At 50.1% G+C, this 20,566-nt stretch overlaps 1 protein-coding gene across 6 annotated transcripts in view; it reads right to left on the bottom strand.

Moving 5' to 3' along the window:
- Window positions 1-20,566, bottom strand: part of LOC119374742 (proteoglycan 4) — a 213,212-nt gene that overhangs the window by 6,822 nt on the left and 185,824 nt on the right. For 5 of the 6 annotated variants that reach the window (XR_005180283.2, XM_037644928.2, XM_037644926.2 and 2 more), the window contains 6 exons: window positions 19,749-20,171; window positions 12,212-12,657; window positions 4,774-5,012; window positions 2,676-3,562; window positions 1,242-1,784; window positions 146-477 (listed from right to left, as the gene is read on the bottom strand). Coding sequence is in view for 5 of the 6 variants with exons in the window: in XM_037644928.2 (XP_037500856.1) it covers window positions 146-477; window positions 1,242-1,784; window positions 2,676-3,562; window positions 4,774-5,012; window positions 12,212-12,657; window positions 19,749-20,171 (2,870 nt within the window). In the remaining variant the exon portion in view is untranslated. The remainder of the gene's footprint in view (window positions 1-145; window positions 478-1,241; window positions 1,785-2,675; window positions 3,563-4,773; window positions 5,013-12,211; window positions 12,658-19,748; window positions 20,172-20,566) is intronic. The other variant, XM_037644929.2, reaches the window with a different exon arrangement.

Genomic DNA, 20,566 nt, shown 5'->3' with positions numbered 1-20,566 from the left:
ACTATAGACCACTTAAAGTCGCCGGAGTCCAGAATATCCGCTCTATAAGTGGTACTGCACTACAACTAAAACAATATTTTTTTAAAGGCGGCACACGTTGACCATGCCACCGCGTGTACTTGAAAAACAGGTACGCCATGCTTACCTGCAGTACTCGGCAAAGGTCAGCACGTAGCACTTGTCCTCGATACAGGCGACACTGTTGGCATCGCGGTGCTTGGAGGCAAATATCTCGTCCTCCATGTGGTGCGACTTCCGGCCCTGGTCCGTGTGCTCGGGCCGATAGTACCACAGAAGGCTCATCATCATCTCGCCGTCGTCCGCATTCTCCCACAGCGCCGCCACCTTGGCCACAAACGGCAGGTCGATCTTGCGCGGCCCCGACCGAAGAAGCACGCAGTCCCGCACCCGAATCACGTCGCCCTCGACGTGCCGCATCGCCGGGAAGCACAGCCGGAAGCGTGGAGTGTCCTCGTTCTGCACCCAGCAAAATAAAATGACGATGATGACGCTGGCTTAGTATGCAATGCAAAATTTAAGAAAGCAGATGAATGAAATGCGCAGTCAGACATTGAGGCCGCAATGCAAGGGCAGAGACGGGAGTAAAAATGTGTTTACAGTATATTTACAAGATGACAGAACATGGACAAGATGACCAAGAGTCTCCCCAACACATCTATTTGTCATTCGATATGAGTACGTGGTAATATAACATGACCCCTGACTGTGGAAGCACCATCGTCAGGCATGCTGTAAAGTGGCTGATTAGAAATAAATAGACCAGAAAGGAAAGAGTCATTATAAAATGCGATCCCAGGGCATTAAGATGTACAGCAGGCCACAAGTGTATGGAGGACACAAATTACGTAAAAAGAAAAGCTGCACTCTTCCACTAGGTCTGAGCACAGACCCAATGAATCCATAATACCAGCGAACACACACTACAGACGACACAGAACAGGACAACTGCTAGTTCAGATGACTTAGTAGCGGTTGTCCTGCGTCGTTCTGTGTAGTCTGTAGCGTGTCTTCGCTGGAATTATGGATTCATTACGTCAGTACAAATTAGCCCAGCTAAGTGCATGAACGAAGACCCAAGTTCGTTTCGATTTCCAGCAAGTGTTCGAGATGCTCAGAGTGATCCATTAAATCGCAGAGGTATAGTCTCAACAAAGTGAACACTTTTCGAGGCTCACTGCGACACGTACGCTTGGCAACGAATTGCCCTCGTCACCACTTACGTTCATGACGATGACCTTCTGGAAGGGCTCGCCGTCCCAAGACCACCCGTGGGCAAACTTCCTCCGTGGTGGTCGCTTGTTGTTGCTACTCAACAGCAGCCTTGGGGGAAGCACTACGACTGCCGTCTTGCTGGCCTGCAGCAGGGAAGAGTTTTTGGGCACCACCGCACCAGTCGCGGAAGACAGCTGCACTTTCTTCGTCACCGCCACCGAGGAGTGCGCGGCGGTCGAGCCGTTCTCTTTCCGTGCCTTGGCCTGCGGCGGCGGCAACGGACTCGCGGCACGTTCGCTCACAACACCCTCACTGTCGTTGGTGGCAGCGTTCGTTGCGACGGCACTTTTCTTGCTCGCCGCGTGCACTGGTGCAACGGACGCGGAAGAGGGAACTTTGTCTGACGTTTCGGACGGCTCCTTCTCGGTTGGAGGGGCGTCCGCTTCTGGTCCGACGGATAGCCTCTGCCTCTTTTTCTCGGCGACACGCAGGGCTGCAACGTGGTTTGGCAGGGATTTCTTGATGCCGTTCTTGGCCGCCGGCAGGCACACCTGGTGTGGTGGCAAGAGAAAAAGTTTTAAATGTGCGAGGCTTCACAGGAGGAAATTAACACTCCAAACTGAGGTCTTGGTCATCAAAATACCTTATGGCACATAAGATACACACCTTACGATACCTTATGTACCATTTGATACCCGAAATACCCCAGCTTGTCACATGAAACGGTCACATTTATTGCGATAGCAGTTATATGGATACTATTGGTGAGTTTTCGTCGTTGCCATCACATTCAGTATATATATATATATATATATATATATATATATATATATATATATATATATATATATATAAAAGCTTTTCTGAAGCGTGCATCCACGGAATCGAACCAACGACCCTCCAATTCATGACGTGTTAGGCCACTCAGCCAAAAATGCATACATTCTCCAACATACAAACGACAAGCAGGCTATTTATAGATATCACTTACAGCAGGTGGTGCACGCATCTCTGGGCTGTTTCACCATCGCAGAGGCTTGTTTATTAACCCGTGAGATGGTACAAAGGGCTAAGGACAAAGTGAAAAGGTGGTACCACTCAATTCACATTCAGCACACGCGCTATCCTAACAAAGTTTTAGCAGATGGCTCATACGTTTCTATGTGCTGTGCATTCACCATTTACTTCGCGTTTAACGAAAAAAGACAGCACGAGAACTGCTTCGCTTGCTGGAGCGGCCACATTCCCTTATGCCAGCGTTTTGTAGAGTTATGCCAGATCAGATCGTGGACGAGTTAGCTGCTAGCATTACTTTGTGTAACATTCTGATTTGTTGCTACCGCATACATTGCTTTGCCCTTGTGCAGACACTGACATTTTTGTGGTTATCCATGTTGGCTAACACAATCTACATTGCATTTAATTTCAACTCAAGGTGGTACCTTGTCCGTATCGCTGCTCTTCACGAAGCTCCGTTTCACGGCCTTTGCCGAAGTGCTCTTCTTGTCTGCCGATCGCTCTTCTGCCGAAGAGGCTCGGCCCAACCTCTGCTGCGCCGTCACCGTGCCGGTTTTGATCTGCTTCTCCACGCTCCTCGGTCTCTTTTTCACGGGCACCACTGCTTCCACTGCCGCAATGTTCGTCTCCGGCTGCAGCGTTGTCGCCGCAGCCTTCCCCGACAACGGCTTGGGCGCGTTCTTTGTTAGGACTAGCGGCTCGGCCACAGACAGCTGCGCTTCTGGCTGGAACGGGGTCGTTCGCGACTCGCCGTTGGCCCCACCATCTTTACCCGCCGCTTTGGAAGCGTCTGAAAAGTCGTTGCCCTGCGATGGCGACTTTGTCTCTGGTGGTGTGACGGGCTCCGACTTGGGCACGGCTGCCGCGGACGCCGTCGTCGACATCTGGTACGAGTCGGTGGTCGACGGGGGCTGCGGGGCCGGGGGCGGTGCCACGGAGGAGGACGACACTTGGGGCGAAGCGCTGGACGAGCTGGAGGCGGAGGGCGGTGCCTGGAAAGGAGGCTGGGTGTGGTAGGGGCCAGGCCGATAGGGTGGGTAGGCCTGGGGAGGGGCGGGTCCAGGGGCTGTGCTGCCTTGGGGCGCTGGCGGGGGGCTGCAAGGCATGTGTTCTGAGTAACAGTGCGGGGGAGGGGGCGGTGGACACAGAGGCGAGGCACAGTGGGGAGAGGCAAACCCGCCGGGGGGTGGTGGTGGCAGGGGAACCGGAGCGGGCCGGTGCTGCGGGTGGTACGGCACGGGCTTGTGAATGAGGCACTGGTCGTGCGGCGGCGGTTGGATCGTTGGCCCCGCAGGTTGGTAGTAGCCGGGCACTGGAACCACGGAAAATGAGAGTGAACTCTCGGAATGTTGATTATGTGCAGTCTGCATCTACATCAGGGCATATTTTGAGGGCATTTGTTCAATGGAGGCTTTGATAACCCATATTGCAATGACACTGTGCTAAACTAATAATTCTTGCAATAAATTTGACATTTCATGTTGATGCAGATCATGGGAAATAAAGTAGCAATTACGGCTGTTACACATCAAAGCCATAGTCGAGAACAGTTGAAAAATTTTGATTCTCACTTTATGCTACGCTTCCGCTTACTACCACATGGACAATGCCGGCTGTTCAGAGCTAAACGGCAAAGAACATGAACAATGCCATGACGAGACAATCACACAATCAGACAATCACACGTGACGAGATAATCACAAAATTGAGTGGCACAAGTGCAGTGCTTGAAAAAAAGAAACACATACGACCATAAGAACTTCCTCATCTGAGGCTGCACCCCATCGGCACCACACCAAGCCTTACGATATTTGTTTGGTTGTGAATATAGCAAGATATTTAATTTTTTTTTTAAATGCTTTATCCAATAATATGAAACTCACTGAGTTTATGTATATTTGTGTGCTGATTTCAAATATGCAACTGTTTTTATAGCAAGATATGTAGTTTTTAAAATATTGTCCATTCCAAGTACTATTTTGGGAGCCACAGCTTGCCACGAATGACAGAGTTACTAAGTGAATCAGCATAGCAAAATAATCTAGAATAAGGGCCGTATGCAAGAAAACAAGAATGGAAAAGTCATGACATGTTGAACATTTGTGAGCGAAATCCCAGCTTGCACTTGCAAAAGTTCAACATGCTGTAACTTTTGTTCCAATGGGTTTAGAACATTCATCCTTGTTTTCTTGCAAACAGCTCTCATTCCAGGTCATTCTGATATGCTTTTTTACTTTTAAACTCTCGCAGTACAGGCAAACTCTTGCTACCAAAAAGCACATAAGATGTGATATTTTAAAAACTGCCCACTGTAATAGAAAAATAATTGCATATTTGAAACCTGTGCACAAACATACATAAACTCCGTAATTTTCATCTCAACCAATAAAGAATTTCGAGGAAATTTTCAAAATTTTCAAGACCCATGCCCTCCCCCCCTCCCCCTTAAGAATTTGTCAAATCTTTGGCTTCACCATGCCTCTCTGCACAGATGTGAATGTAACGATGTGCACGTCCACTCACTGTACTCTGCCTGTGGGTACGGAACCGCATGGCCATAGTGGGGAACTGTGAAGGCGCTACCGTAGTGCCGGTGCACGGGCGCCCCGCTCATGGGCATGACGTGGTTCACCCCGTAGGCAGGAGGACCTGGTGCCGAGCTAGCACTGGCCGTGGGCGGGGGCATGAGCGCCGCCGCCGCTGCCAGCGGAGGAGGTGGCGGACCTGTCAGGGCGGGAGGGTACGACGGCGGACCGTAATACCTGCGAGGACGTTTGAAATGCCACATTGTGCCACCTGTCGCATACAAGAGGGCCCCGAAATAAGTAACATCAAATGATATAGCACATCCAAGACGCATCCAAGCGCATTCCGAAACCACTTTTATTTTCTTAAATGCCGAGAAATAAGCTGGGATGAGTTCGGTGCCTTTCAAGAACTATAATAATAATAATAATATCTGGGGTTTAACGTCCCAAAACCACGATATTGCTACATGCATACTGCCAGCCCCTTGCACCATGCGCGTGTGCGCCGGACGAAGAGAAGGAAGATCTCTCTCTCCTCGGGCTCTTGGCTGAACCGGTCAGCGCTGCAACCACTCCTGTAAATATATCGTGTAGATAATCTACGGACTACAGTCTACCGAGTCTTCATTCACGTAACATTTGGTGGAGGTGCGGGGTCACACGGCTGTCACATCAACGTGCTCCGATCTCGGCGCCACACCACCCTTTGAGGAGAATGTGACGCGCATCGTTCGACGGGAGCTTGAAGCCGCAAGTCCAGCGCCCTTCCACACACCTCCCTTTGACCAAGCCGCTGCCCAAGCACCCCCCACGGTCTCTGTTATTCAGGCCGTCGTGCGTCAAGAAATTGCCAATCTCGGTTTCCCTGTCGCCTGCTCCGTCTCTCGACCCGAATACCGACCGACGCCAACGAGTGCACCCCGCAACGACTCCTATTTCCCTCCAAGATCCCGCAACCCATCGGAATGGAGAACTCCCGACGACAAGCCCATCTGCTTCCGCTGCCACCGGGTGGGTCACGTCTCCCGTCACTGCCGAACCACCTGGACGCCGCCTTATTGGGGCCAATTCTCGTCGCTTTCTCGCCCATACGCTGCACCTCACCGGTATCCGCCCAGCCGTACGTACGCTGCCTCTGACGCACCCAACAGCCGCCCTACTGCTCGGTCACCGTCGCCCCAACGCCGTCGTTCCCCGTCGCCTCAACCACGCCGCTATTCATCGCCGCCGAACTACGTCTCGTCCCGGACGGAAAACTAGGTCGTGCAGCTCCTGGAGGTAGTGCTGCATCATTTTCGTCTGAACCAAATCCTCCGTTGACGCTCCCTACGAACACGAACTTAATTGATCTGCAAGTGGACGGTATTTCTATGACAGCGTTAATTGATACTGGAGCTCAGGTGTCTATCATCAGTGCGCATCTCTGCCGTCGACTTAAGAAAGTACTCACGCCTGCTACAACTAAAGCCGTACGCGTCGCCGATGGCGGTACTGTTGCCGTCACAGGAATGTGTACCGCTCGAATAAGCATTGCCGGCCGCCACGTTCCCGTCCTCTTTACCGTGCTCACCAGTTGCCCTCACGACCTCATCTTAGGGATGGACTTCCTCTCGACACATTCTGCCCTGATTGACTGTTCTGCCGGTACTCTTTGCTTGGAACTTCCTCTTCTGCCCGATACTAGCCCCAAGCTCCAGAACAGCCTTTGTACCACAGAATTTATTCGCATGCCGCCTAAAGCCCTGACATTCGTCGAAATGGCAACGTCTTCACCGGTGCTTGACGGGGACTATGTCGTCACGCCTATTGCTGATGTCCTTCTGGCGCGCGACATCACTGTACCACACTGCGTTGTCACCGTAGCCGCTAACCGGATACATCTCCCTGTTGTAAATTTCGGCTTCACGAAGCAAGTGCTACCCCAAGGCATCTCAGTCGCCACGCTCCGATCATTATCAGATGACCACGTCACCATTTTCGCTGCGGACGTGTGCTCAGATGTTCCTTGTCGCCCGCCGGATACCACACGCCTCGACATGAAATTACGTCACATGATAGCCCCGGACCTCGAACCTGAGCAATCAGCCGCTCTAAGCCGCCTTTTGGCTTCTTACCGCGACATCTTTGACGTCGATAATCGACCACTAGGCCAGACTTCTGTTGTAAAGCACCGCATAAACACCGGTGATTCTCTTCCCATTCACCGCCGACCATATCGGGTGTCTGCCGCAGAGCGCACGGTCATTCAACAAGAAGTGAACAAGATGCTAGCCAGAGGCATTATTGAACCCTCGTCGAGCCCTTGGGCGTCTCCCGTCGTGCTGGTTAAAAAGAAAGACGACACATGGCGCTTCTGCGTTGATTACCGCCATCTTAATCGAATTACGAAAAAGGACGTTTACCCTTTGCCCCGAATTGACGACGCTCTTGATTGCCTACACGGCGCGCGCTACTTTTCTTCAATAGACCTACGCTCTGGCTACTGGCAGATTGCTATGGACGAGAAAGCCCAAGAAAAGACTGCGTTTGTAACTCCCGATGGCCTCTACCACTTCAAGGTTATGCCGTTCGGTCTGTGCAACGCCCCAGCCACGTTCGAGCGTATGATGGACTCTCTACTACAAGGATTCAAATGGACAACCTGCCTTTGTTACCTCGACGATGTCCTTGTATATTCGCCTACATTTGAAACCCACCTTCGGCGTTTGGCAGCTATTCTTGACGTCTTCCGCAAAGCTGGCCTCCAATTGATTTCGTCGAAGTGCCACTTCGGTCGCCGGCAGATTACAGTCTTGGGCCACCTCGTCGATGCTTCGGGTGTGCAGCCGGACCCAGAGAAAATTCGTGCAGTCACGAGTTTTCCTGTACCCCAATCAGCCAAAGACGTCCGGAGTTTTGTGGGACTCTGTTCCTACTTCAGAAGGTTCGTGGAAGATTTTGCAACAATCGCTCGACCACTCACTGAACTTCTGAAGAAAGACGTGCCTTTTACGTGGGGTCCCGCTCAAACCGCCGCTTTTTCTCGCCTCGTCACACTTTTGACAACGCCGCCTATATTGGCCCACTTCGATCCATCCGCTGCGACGGAGGTCCGAACCGATGCTAGTGGTCACGGGATCGGAGCCGTCCTAGCCCAACGACAACAGGGACACAACCGCGTTATCGCGTACGCCAGCCGCCTCCTTACAGCTGCCGAGCGCAACTATTCCATTACAGAGCGTGAATGCCTTGCTCTTGTCTGGGCAGTCTTGAAGTTCCGCCCATATTTATATGGCACGCACTTTTCTGTAATAACGGACCATCATGCGCTCTGTTGGCTTTCGTCACTAAAGGATCCTACTGGCCGTCTTGGTCGCTGGGCTCTGCGACTCCAAGAATATAGCTACACAGTGACGTACAAGTCGGGCCGCCTACACCAGGACGCAGACTGCCTGTCTCGCTACCCGGTCGATGAATCGAGCACCATCTCTGACACCGACGCCGACGCTTGCGTCTTTTCACTTTCCTTACTAACAAACATCGGCGACGAGCAACGCCGTGATGCGTCCTTGCGTACTATCATCGAACGCCTAGAATCATCGTCTACCGACCGGTCCCATCGCTCGTTCGTCCTCCAAGATGGTGCACTCTACCGCCACAGTTTTCACCCAGATGGACCAGCCCTGCTGCTTGTTATTCCGAAACACCTCCGCTCGGCTGTCCTTCACGAACTTCATGACCTTCCAACGGCCGGTCACCTTGGTGTATCGCGCACTTACGACCGCATCCGCCGACGCTTCTTTTGGCCAGGGCTTGCACGCTCCGTCAGAAGATATGTTGCGGCGTGTGAGAAATGTCAGCGCCGCCAAACACCATCGACGCTTCCCGCCGGGTACCTTCAACCCCTTGACATTTCGTCAGAACCGTTCTTTCGCGTTGGCTTAGACCTACTTGGCCCGTTTCCCGTGTCTTCCTCTGGCAACAGGTGGATAGCTGTGGCCACAGACTACGCCACGCGCTACGCCATCACACGAGCTCTTCCAACAAGCTGCGCCACCGATGTCGCCGACTTCCTTCTACACGACGTGATTTTGCAACATGGAGCTCCACGCCAGCTGCTTACGGACCGTGGCCGCACATTTCTGTCGAAGGTCATAGCCGACATTCTGCGGTCATGTGAAACGAGGCACAAGCTTACTACGTCCTACCATCCGCAGACAAATGGCCTCACGGAGCGTCTCAATCGAACACTTACAGACATGCTTGCGAAGTATGTTTCCTCCGACCACTCCGACTGGGACCTTGCTTTGCCATACGTGACATTTGCGTACAATTCTTCGCGCCACGACACTGCCGGTTACTCTCCATTTTTTCTGTTGTTCGGCCGACAACCAACGTTGCCCCTGGACACCACCATCCCGTTTCCCGCAGTACCGACCAGTGAATATGCCCTTGACGCTATCACCAGGGCTGCCCATGCACGTGAAACCGCCCGCACTCGCCTTTTGACTTCTCAAGAAAATCAACGGCGGTTGTAGGATCGCAGACACCGAGACGTGCACCTTGGTCCTGCTGTGGTCGCCCACACGTCACGTTGGGATGTCGGAAAAACTGATGTCTCGATACACAGGTCCATACAGAGTCGTTCGTGCGGTAACCCCGGTAACTTATGAAATCGCTCCTGTCGCCTCGTCGCCTTCCTCTTCCACACCGGCCAGCGATATCGTACATGTCGCACGCTTGAAGCCCTACCACTCTCCCAGTGACGTTGACATCTGATGCGCCGAGACGGCGCTTCTGCCGCCGGGGATTATGCTACATGCATACTGCCAGCCCCTTGCACCATGCGCGTGTGCGCCGGACGAAGAGAAGGAAGATCTCTCTCTCCTCGGGCTCTTGGCTGAACCGGTCAGCGCTGCAACCACTCCTGTAAATATATCGTGTAGATAATCTACGGACTACAGTCTACCGAGTCTTCATTCACGTAACAATATGATCCCGAGGGACGCCGTAGTGAAGGGCTCCGGAAATTTCGACCATCCGTTATTCTTTAACGTGCACTGACATTGCACAGTACATGAGCCTCTAGCACTTCACCTCCATTTTCAAGAACTACACTTTCCTGAAGAAACTTTTTCACAGGGAACTTGAAACTAATGGAGCTACAAAGATTGCCGCATTTACGTCCCCCAGGCCCCCGAAACTAAGCACTTCCTGTGCTCTGTGGTTGCCATGGTGATCTGCTAGTTAACGCTAATTTCTTTCTCGCTTACAAACTGCAGGCAGGTAGCCAAGGGGTGGCACACCAGGCACGTGACCCAACCTCTCTCGAAACGTCTATCCACCGCAGGATACCTAAGCTCGGTTACAACCTAAGAAAAAATGTCAGCTCCGCCCATAGCAATCGCTGTCCCTCCCAAAGGTAATTTGCATAAATGCTTCATCCAATGGCACTTACTCATTTTCATGATGTCAAGCACCCCTCGAGTGTTTCAGATAGCTGACTTTCCCATACAGGCCCACGTTTGTGTCACTGGTTTCAGGTAAGAAACAACAACGTCCTGGTAAATTTCATCAGGGATTCTGACATCACTGCTCAGCCAATTGTAAGGTTTTAGGTAGTAACGATGAACTTTTAATTCCTAGCATGCGTAGTATTCACGCTAATCGAGCAAAAGGAATTACGGTTCGAGCAGAAACCAGCTAGCACAACTGTCTTTCGCAGGTGAAGGGCAGGCGCACTGCGGTTGTACGGGCGGAGCTGCCATTTTTTCTTAGGTTTTAACAGAGTATAGCACAAATCGATGGAAAACAACACCCACCTGCCCAGCCCTCACTTCCACGTAGAGGGCTTATATGCTAATAAGGTCAAGAGTAATATGCCTACACAGTGGCATAGGGCCCACAATGCGAATATGACATCACACACTGCACACAGCATGAGTATTTTAAGTGATAATGAAAATTATGCTAAACACCCCATCCACAGTATGCTGAGATACCTGAAGGGCACTATTTATGCTTCTGCTCAAAAGTATATCCACCCGAGTTTTCAAGGAGATGCATTTGTGTTGTAAGAATTTTCTTATGCAAGTGGTGGCTACTAAGACATATAAAATGCACAGGTTCATAAAGCACTCATTGAAACAGTCGGGCAATAAGTCTAGATTAGTTTCGGTCTCTAGCGAATGGTACACTCAAACCTCATTATAACAAAGTCGCATCTGCCACGAAAATAACTTCGTTATATCCGAAAATTCGTTATAAACGTTTATCTGTAACACTGTAGCTATTACAAGACTATTCTTCATTTGCTTCATTATAACCAATAAGTCGTTATATCCGTGTTCGTTATAACGAGGTTTGCGTGTTTTTATATGCGGCAAATCAGTTCTGATTTGCTCGAGGCAGCGGAAATTCCACGATAGAAAAGAATTCGTATCCCTTTGTTATAGCCCAAAGCTACAAAGAAATCCCCCCAGATTTCCGAGAAAGTGAAGCTTCCTAGTTGACGAAAAGTTTGTCATGGTTCGGGGTTTGAACCCGGGAACAATGCCCGTCTAGGGTGGTCGCACTACCAAGCTACTGTATGCAACATCATGTAAGACGTTCTGCACCACGATACAAAAAGTCGTACTATACTATTGTTTTGACACTTGAATTGCAAGTTGCAACAACTCAGAAACAAGCTACAAGATAAGCATTCTATTTGAATACGTACTGAAGCAATGCTGAGCGTGTGATTAGAGGCCAATGCATTAAGCGGTAAGTTTCAGTCCTGTCAATATTAGTCCCACTTGCCACGATGCTGCTTCCCTTTGCACCTCCTCCCTACACTGAACATCTCAACGCTTCGACAGCCAGCAGGAATGTTCTCTGCTGATCATTTTTAGCAATATGATTGTTTTCAACATTACTGTGTAACTCGGTGCCATGCACTTTGATGTCTACAAGCAACGCCACTGGCACTGTACACTTTGCACATTGTGCAACATTCTTGCCCATTTGTCACATGCCTAGTCGCACGAAATCTTGCAAGAGTGATTGAATTCCAGAATGTGATAAAAAAAGACCCCAGAAAATAAAGCAAGAAATTTAGCCAGTTCCACGCAGTCGGAACCATCGGACAGCGAAACTGTAAGCGTGTATGTGCTGGCTAGCGAGATCACGTGTATCACCATCATAATTTACAATCCTCATCATTTCGTTTTATTTCTTTATTCACCCTGGTCACATGACCTGCGTGACACCTACTACTACTGCTACTACTACTGCTACTACAACTACGACGGCACAGGGTCGACTAAGAGAGCTTCGCTGTAACAATGTCACCAGCTTATATGACTGCAAAACCAGAACACTGACTGCTAATGCTACACAGTGACGTCTCCACCGCAGAAAACGAAATCTACGAGAGGAGCCGCTTGCGTCGCGTCTCCGGACAAGAGACCCACCATGCACACTCCGAGTGCAAACCCCGGTCATACCCCGGTGCCTGAGGGCCCAGCACTGCGGGGTGTGACGGCACGGGGCTCGGTGGTCCGCTGTACGTCGTCTGCATCTGCATGCAGGTGGCCTTGGTGTGGTAGTGGTAGAGGTGCGTGACACCCTCCTTCTCGCGCCGCTCGTCCTTCACCGCCATCTCCTTGGTGGTGTTGATGCGCACCACTTCGCGGTACTCGCTCACAGCCACCGACGAGGACGCCGTCGCGTCGCCTGCCGTTGACGACCCGGCCTTGGCGTCGCTCTTGCGCGGGCGCCTGACCACCGCGTCGCCGTGCGGCCCCTTGGGGGCGCTGGGCAACACCGGCACTTCAGCCTTCTCCTGCACCGTCTTGTGGACGGTCTTCGTCTGCACTGAGCAGACAACAATCTCCTGCTGATGGTGGTGGTGTACGACCTAGCAAAAACAAAAACAAAAAGTGGATGGAGATCAATGTTCGGGTGTGGCAATGAATGTTCAGCGTGGTGACTCTCCTCCATACACCTGTCAACATGTGTGCAGCTCTAGGTGGCAGAAAGGTAGAAATTCGGAAGGATGGGCAAGTTGGTGATCAGTCATCCAGAAATGATAGAAACGCGCGACAATAATAAGTTGGAAGAGAAATGCATCAGCCAAGCTTTAGTATCTCTTAGCTTGGCGCATTAGCACACTTTTGAGTTACTAATGGCTTGGCGCATGTGATTTAGCATGTGCCTACCACCCCTTCCCAAAATCTTATCAGTAATGTTCGATCCCCCCTTTGATTAATAAATCTATCTTCATTATAAAGACCTCATGTTTCTTGATAACACATATTTAAGTAACCACGTGCGCATGTAACTGTTTCCTCTGATTACGTTATTGTTTTGGACAAGTTGCAAGCAATTTCCATCTCTAAATGTTACTTTTTTTCCAATAAACTTTCAGTTGATAGTCGGTGCTCGTCCTGTGTTTTCCCTCTTCGTATTGTCCACTTTTAAAATTCCGTGCTACTCTTGACAACAGGGTCAAAATTCAGGCTACTTTGTGGCTCGTGACAATCAAATAATGTTGGCCAATAGCTATCGGATAGGCAGAGAGCAAGCACATAGCGAAAAGGAATTGTCGAACTGATCAACAGGCTCGTTGATGAATGCGCAATACGCACCTTCTCTTGGAGTGCATTACAGTGAAGTGAATGCAATGCCATTACATGCAAGTACCTTCGTTACGTGTTTGGCCACCATATTCCACATTGACGCAACGGGTGACAATGGCAAAGCACGTAATATTCGCTGCATGAAAGTCTTCTAATTGCGTAAGGCAAACAACATGCATTCTTCTTCACTTACCGTAGGAACTAGGGAAAAGGATGTTACGTGAGAATCCCTGCAGCTAGCTTATGTGTAAAAGACCATAGGTTACGAAACATGTTGAGTGACCTTCACAGGTTGGATTAGGCCGTTCCATGCGATATCAGAGTAATGCTTCGCCTGTATTCCATGCAGTCTTGGGCAGTAACTAGTTACTAGTAACGCGTTACCGGTAACTAGTTACTTTTTTCAGTAACTTGTAACTGTAACTAGTTACTTTTAAGTTAGAGGAACTTGTAACTGTAACACTGTTAATTTTTTCGCAGTAACTGTAACGGAAAATACCGTTACAGTTACTTCTGTCTTTATGAAAAATTATCCAACAGCAACACTTTTTCGAACTTTCTTCTTTACCATATATCCTCTCCACCCCTCAACTTTCCAGAATAGGGCTCCCCTCGCAGTTTAGGAGAGGAGGTGACTAAGCGTATTATCTTCCCTGCAGAAGACCGAGGTTGGAGGTCTGTCATTAACGCAACATGTAAATCAATCGTCGTTCAACTGAACAGCCTGCTAAGTTCGCGTCCGTTCTTTTTTTTTCAGCATATATATCCTTTTCGTCACTTGAGCATCTAGCTATGTTCTTGGTGTACAGGTGGAGGAGCATTAGGATGCCATGTTTATAGTCTCCCTCGTCTGAGGCTCCGAGCTAATTGTGTTTGACAGGTGGCTAGAAAACAGCAGAACGCGAAACGGCTAAGGCCAGAAATTCCGTGAACTAGCGAAGCGATATTTTAAAACTTTTTTGTAACTGGTTGTAAAATGTTTACTCCGACTTAATGCAACAATTATTAACAAAATGACAGACGTTTCACCCCCAATGCAGGTGGCATCCTAAAAAAGAAAAAAAATGAGCCGAGGTCAACCAGTCCACTAGTCTCACATGTCCAGTGGGGGGCCGCGGCTGTTTTTGCAAGCCGCGGCGAATGAACCACGATTCCAGGAGTTGCTTTTCCCCCACCTTCGTTCACAAACCGGCGTCGTCGCATTGTTTAGGTCAAAGCTATGACCTGTCATCCAGCAGTGCTCAACAAGCTCGGTCTTAGAACGCGTTGCATGGGTTGCTTTAGCGACATTCCGCTTGAGTTCTTTAGGCCTCGTTGATCATTTCCTGCCCGTTTCGCCGATCCCCGCATCGCTCTTTTAGATAACGCCATGATCATCCGCAGGTGTGCAGTCTTAGGATTTCGTGAATACACGTTGTCATGTTCCAAGGTATAATAACGGGACTTAAAAACGGTTTGTATGCCCAGCGGACCGCAAGCTCTCCGAACAGAGTCTGACACGCCTTAAACATATGGAGCAGACACAATGGACGTCGTAACCACTCGTGATGCACTCCCCGCTGCTCTTCGCATGCGCTTCTGGGTATAGTTAATAAACGTCTTAGGATATACTGCCGTCGTTCCAGTACATCAACCACGTTTTCCACTTCAAGTAAGAGGCCTTCAAAGTGATTGCTGGTGTTGGGCCCCCTTTTATGTTTCTTTCGTCTAGGGTTTTACGACGTGCAACCCTTATTAAATAAATTCGATAATTTGATTTGTTATCTATTATTTTATACAGTAACGGAAAAGTAACGACGTTACTTTTGCACAGTAACTGTAACTGTAACAAGTTACTTTCGGAAACTCTGTAACTGTAACTGTAACAGAGTTACTTTTTTGGCTTAGGTAACTGTAACTGTAACACTGTTACTTTTTACTGGTAACGTGCCCATGACTGATTCCATGTCTCTAGAATTCCCATTTACAGTCAAACCCACTTATAACGATCCCACATATAACGATCTATCGGTTATAACGACCATATTTGGGTGCACTTACGATTTTCGTATGCTAACCGTTGAAGCTGCGTGCAGATATAGCGAACATTTTTCAAAGCCTCCTACTTTTACAACGAACACTCCAGACGCGGTTGCAGTAAAAATATGGCGCATACGAAGCGAAAAAAAGTGAAAGCATGCCTTCTAAAGCGTGATCAGGGGCGCGCGCTCGCATGTGCCCCGCTCCCGTTTACTCGCGACTAAGATACCCAGATCGGCGAGCACAGCACGCAGATTTCGGACGCTGCGAGCGAGGTCGCTCACTTTCCAGGCATTTCTTCAGTGGTAGAATGGCAATGAGGAAAAAAAAAAAATAGTAGGCAGCATGAAGCCTTGCGGTCAGCTTTCGCACGGTGACCTTTCCTGACGCCGTTCTCTGTAGCCTGCGATGAATCAAACAATGCCTTGGAACGCAAGAAGGCATAAGTGCAAGAAGTGATAACCGCGATAACTTTCCATCGCAAAAAGGTTCACTGCGTCCCTAAACTCGTCGACGCCACAATGTGCTGCAAAAAGTCGTCCGTCTTTTTGGTAACGGCAGAGACCGGTTGATCGGTGATTACGACTTCCACGCGATTGCGGCGATGCCTTCGCGGATAAGCATCAGAAAAGAGCGAAGGCGAGGTGGTGGCCGTCGATGAACGTGCCGTTATGCCTATAGCCGACAACCTTATCACAGCCATCTGTAGATATCTGCTCAGCTGCGCGTGTGGCGTACACCGTACACTGCGGATTGACGGCGGTACGAGCGCGCCATGCTTAGCCATGCTGCCGTTCGCAAGTTTGCCGCCGCCGCGTCGTGCGAGACCGCTTTAAAGTGCGCGTCGCTTTGTAGAAACGAAAGTAGCTCGCTGTTGTTGAGCAGCGCGGGCACCGAGAAACGTCGATGCACTGACAGCGAGCGTATACTGCGTGTTTGACTAGGTGACAACTGAAGTGCGCCGCGCATCGTCGTGCACGGCCGTGAGAGCATTGCGGAGACGTAGAGTGCGCGTTGCCTGGAAAATGCTTGTTTTCGCCGCGTTGACCGAAGAGGCTAGTCGCCGCATCCGTGCACGATCCGGAGTGAAGCAAGCACGAAGAACGTACAAACGCGCGTACGGCATACAGCAAGCGGCCCGGCAGTGACTCCGCGACCCAAGTAGGTGACGCGCTGCACGCAACTAGCCAGGGACGATCGGCTGCATGTCACAGTACCGCGCTTCGGTGAAGGTGTCAGCTCATTGCAAAGGCGGTTAATTCACTCGTGAGCACGCAGCGGACGTCGCTTCACGACGCGAAAAGGCTTAGCATGTCACCGAAGGGGTTGTTAGCACTTTAATAAATGTGCACAAAGGGAAAAAAAACGGCTTGGCCACAAAGCGCACGTTTTTAAGGGCGAGTCCATATACAACGAACTACTGATATAACGACCACTTTTCGCGACACTTTCGAGTTCGTTATAAACGGGTTCGACTGTATACTCAAACCTCAGTACAACACTGTCGCATCTGACACGAAAATAACTTCCTTATTTCCAAAAATTTGTTATAAACATACATTCGTAACACTGTATCTATGACAACATTACTCTCTTAATTTGCTTCGGTATAACACGGATGTAACAATTCGTTACATCCGTGTTCGCTACATCGAGGTATGAGAGGAGCTCGGTCCCTTGTGCATGCGTGAAGCATCGACATACTGCAAAGAATGCGGGTGCGAAATGTTGCGGGTGATTACAAAAGGCACATGCGCTCAAGTGAAATTTCCACGGCCGGCGAATGTACAACTTCAGTTTTGAAGACTGCATATACTATCTTCAGAAAAAACTTCAATCCTATGGGGGCTCACCTTCCCCCCAAAAACAGAACTGCCACCCAGCAAGCATTTCCTTTTCTAGCAGCTGTACACACACTACTTTCAGGTTACAAATGCTGTGTGCACATTAGAACATCAGCGATGATGCTTTAACACAAGGGAAAGAAAAAAGATGTACTCAAAGAAGAGCACTCGAAACATCACCGGGAATGCTACCACACTTGTTAACCCTGATGAATAAGAGTTCAATGAAGCTAACGTTGTCATTGACAACCATTACGAATGGTTTTCAGCACAATTATTTAGAGAGTAAGGGTATGGCCATGCTAGAGGCAAAAACGCGCTTGTAAAAGGCGGCAGAAATCGCACATTTCGTGGCATGCTGCATGAAATGGTTCGACACCCAATTTTGTGACAAATGCTGCGTGACACCAGGCAAATTATCAATAAGGAGGCATGGCGACCAAGCTGTCAATGCTACGTGCCAAGTTTTCAACCGTGATAACATGCAGCGTACCTAAAGCACAACTGACAGAGAAATAACACATTCTCTCGATGTTGCTTGTGTGTTCCAAGAGCATGCGAGGTCGCACTGCACTGCCTCGCGTGGCCCGATGCGTGCGTTTTTGCAGCTACCCTTAAGCAAGCAATGCAGTGATGCTACCGAGGACTTCTGATTTGGAGCAATTTTTGGAGCAGCAAAATTTCCGTTTTCGAGCACTTTGGAGCAGCAAAATTTTCATCTTGGAGCACTTTGGAGCAGATAATTTTGCATCCGGGAGCACTTTGGAGCAGCGAATTTTACATCCTGGAGTGCAATACAGAAGCATATTGCATTAACATTCAAGCACCTCAGTATTATTATGGGGCTCGTGTGAAGGCTAGAAATATTTCGATTCATTGCAAATCTCATGGAAAAAAATCATCTCAGGAGCGTAGGCGTGCGCACAGGGGGGCAGGGGGGGGGGGCACAAAATCTGCCCCGTACATTGACCCTTGCGATAGCAATTATATGAACACTCTCGGCGGATTTTTGCCGTCGCCGTTGCCGTAATTTTCCGTATAAAGTCCAAATTAATAACATCACCATGCGCATTCTAGCCGCGGGTAAAAGCTCGCGAGCGCTGGCGACGAACGCGGCTGAAGCGGAGATTAATCTAGCCAGCCGTCTGTGTCCGCCGCATGGACATCGCATGACATGATATCTTCCGGCGTGCGGGCCTGCCGTCGATTGCTCATCAGAGAGGAAACGACCCGCCCGTCTTTCGTAAGGAGTATGAAGGGACGCCAGGGGAGCGGAAGGGGGGGGGGGGCATCGTTCGAAGGGCGCAGTCGCTTGCGCGCGCGCTATCTCGAGGCATCAGGAGACGGCTCGTAAACTTGCTGTGCTCTCAACGGTTACTTCGCGTTTAGAGAACTCGGAGCAAGAAAACGCTTCGGTTCCTGGAGGGGCCATATTCGCTTAAACCAGCGTTTTGTTGAGTTACGCGAGATCGGATCCAAAAGAGCTAGCTGCTAGTCTTACTTCGTTTCACAATACAATTTTTTGGTATCGCATTCATTGCTTCGCTCTTAAGCGAAACTGAGTTTTTTTAACCGTTAGCTATTGACCCCCGAAAGCGAGGGGTGGACGTGTAACATGGCGTAGCCGCTTCACTGTGGGCCGTCAGCGACGGGCCCGCTACTGACAGCTGCGCATTTGCGGCTGCTCCGACCAGGAGATATGATTTTACTAATGAGATGACATTTTTAAAAAAGCAAGCAAAAAATTCGACTTGGAACCCTAGCACGTGAGCTCGAAAGGGCAGGGCCTTTTAGGGGGTATTTACCGCAGAGTGATTACAAACTCGGACGTGCTGGCGGAAGTAATTATGAAAAAGCTGTTCTGCGATGAAGATCCATGGATAAAGTATATCTGAGGCAAAGTGTCAACGCGTTTCCACCGTTCGCGTGCTCTTCCATAAACGCGAAGCAAGGAAAATTCGATATTGTCTCATATATCTACTGTGAGCGATCCCAGATTTCATTCCGCGATGTGCGGAAACAGAAGAGACAGACATTTTAGCGGCACTCATGTAGTTATTACTGAACATTGCTTTCCTTACGTGCGTGCGACGCTTGAAACGAGCTATCAGCAGCGTTTCTGGAACAGACGACGTCCGCCGATGAATCGCCGTCGCACTTTCTCGGTACCGATAGGCCTAGACGTCACGAGCCTCTGCGGAGAGCGCGTTTTGCTGTCGAGCCGACTTGCAGAACAGTGGCTTACTCGGAACGCACGCGCGAGCGCTATTTATTCAGCGGAATAACTGTTGGTCCATAGTTGTGACTTTATGGCAGCCCCAAGATCGAGCTGCACATGTTCTGACGCGCCGGCGGTGCGACTGCCGGTGATAGACGCCCCCAAACCCGATACTTTGGCGCAGTTTGTCGCAGATTTCGTCGATATTATCAGGATGGCGCAGTAAATACAATTTGGCGCACTTTGGCGCAGGAGTGGAATCACTGGCAATGAGAAAAAGAAACGGCACCTTAAGCTCGCACGAAGCTGCCGATGAAGTTGACGATGAGGAAGAGGACGAGGAAGAGAATGACGATGGAGATTCCTTGTCGAACTTGCGGCTGCTCCGCTCCCGACTGTAGCTGGCCGCCATGATGGCCTGCGCATTGAGGCTGGCCATGCGCCGGCACTGCCGCGTGTCGATGATCTCCACGTCGGCATCGAGGACGTCGCGCTTCCTCTTGATCACCTTTCGGGCGACGATGGCCTTCTTCTTCCGCCTGGTGCCCGTGGTTGGCGCGGGAGGAGACGGGGGCGGAGAAGACTGCGGCGGCGGCGGGGACGGCGATGGCAGGTGGTCCGTCCTCAGCGGCACCAGGGCCTTGCAGTCCTCCTGCGCGTCGTCTGCTTCGACGATGGCCGGGCGGCTCTCGTTCTCGTACAAGATGTGCACCTGCAGAGAGGATACGTACAGAAAGGCAGGCAAGTTGACTAGTGGTAGTTCCAGTCGGTTACCATGCACAGGAGGGGGAACAAGACGGGTGCAAAAAAAGGTCAGAACTAGAAGAGAGCGATGGGAACACAAAGTACCAAGTACGTATAGTGAACAGCGGCAGCAGGAGGTGCTAGAAAAAGAATTGCTCGTGAAGGGCAGTCGACTTCATAAATCTGAGAACTGCGAATGGAGCCTTCTGCGTGAAGTTTATTAGGCTGCACTTTCTTGGAACCTTTTGTTCTGATCATAGGCATGTGCAGGGTTCACCGTATGGAGGAGGAGCGGGAGAGGGGGGGGGGAGGGAGGGAGGGGGGGGCACGTTTCACCGCCATCATTGTCATTTGGTTACTTAT

The sequence above is a fragment of the Rhipicephalus sanguineus genome, chromosome 11, assembly GCF_013339695.2.
Source record: "Rhipicephalus sanguineus isolate Rsan-2018 chromosome 11, BIME_Rsan_1.4, whole genome shotgun sequence".
NCBI lineage: Eukaryota > Metazoa > Arthropoda > Arachnida > Ixodida > Ixodidae > Rhipicephalus > Rhipicephalus sanguineus.
Note: the sequence above shows the minus strand (reverse complement) of the source record. Positions and strands in the feature narration are given on the sequence as shown.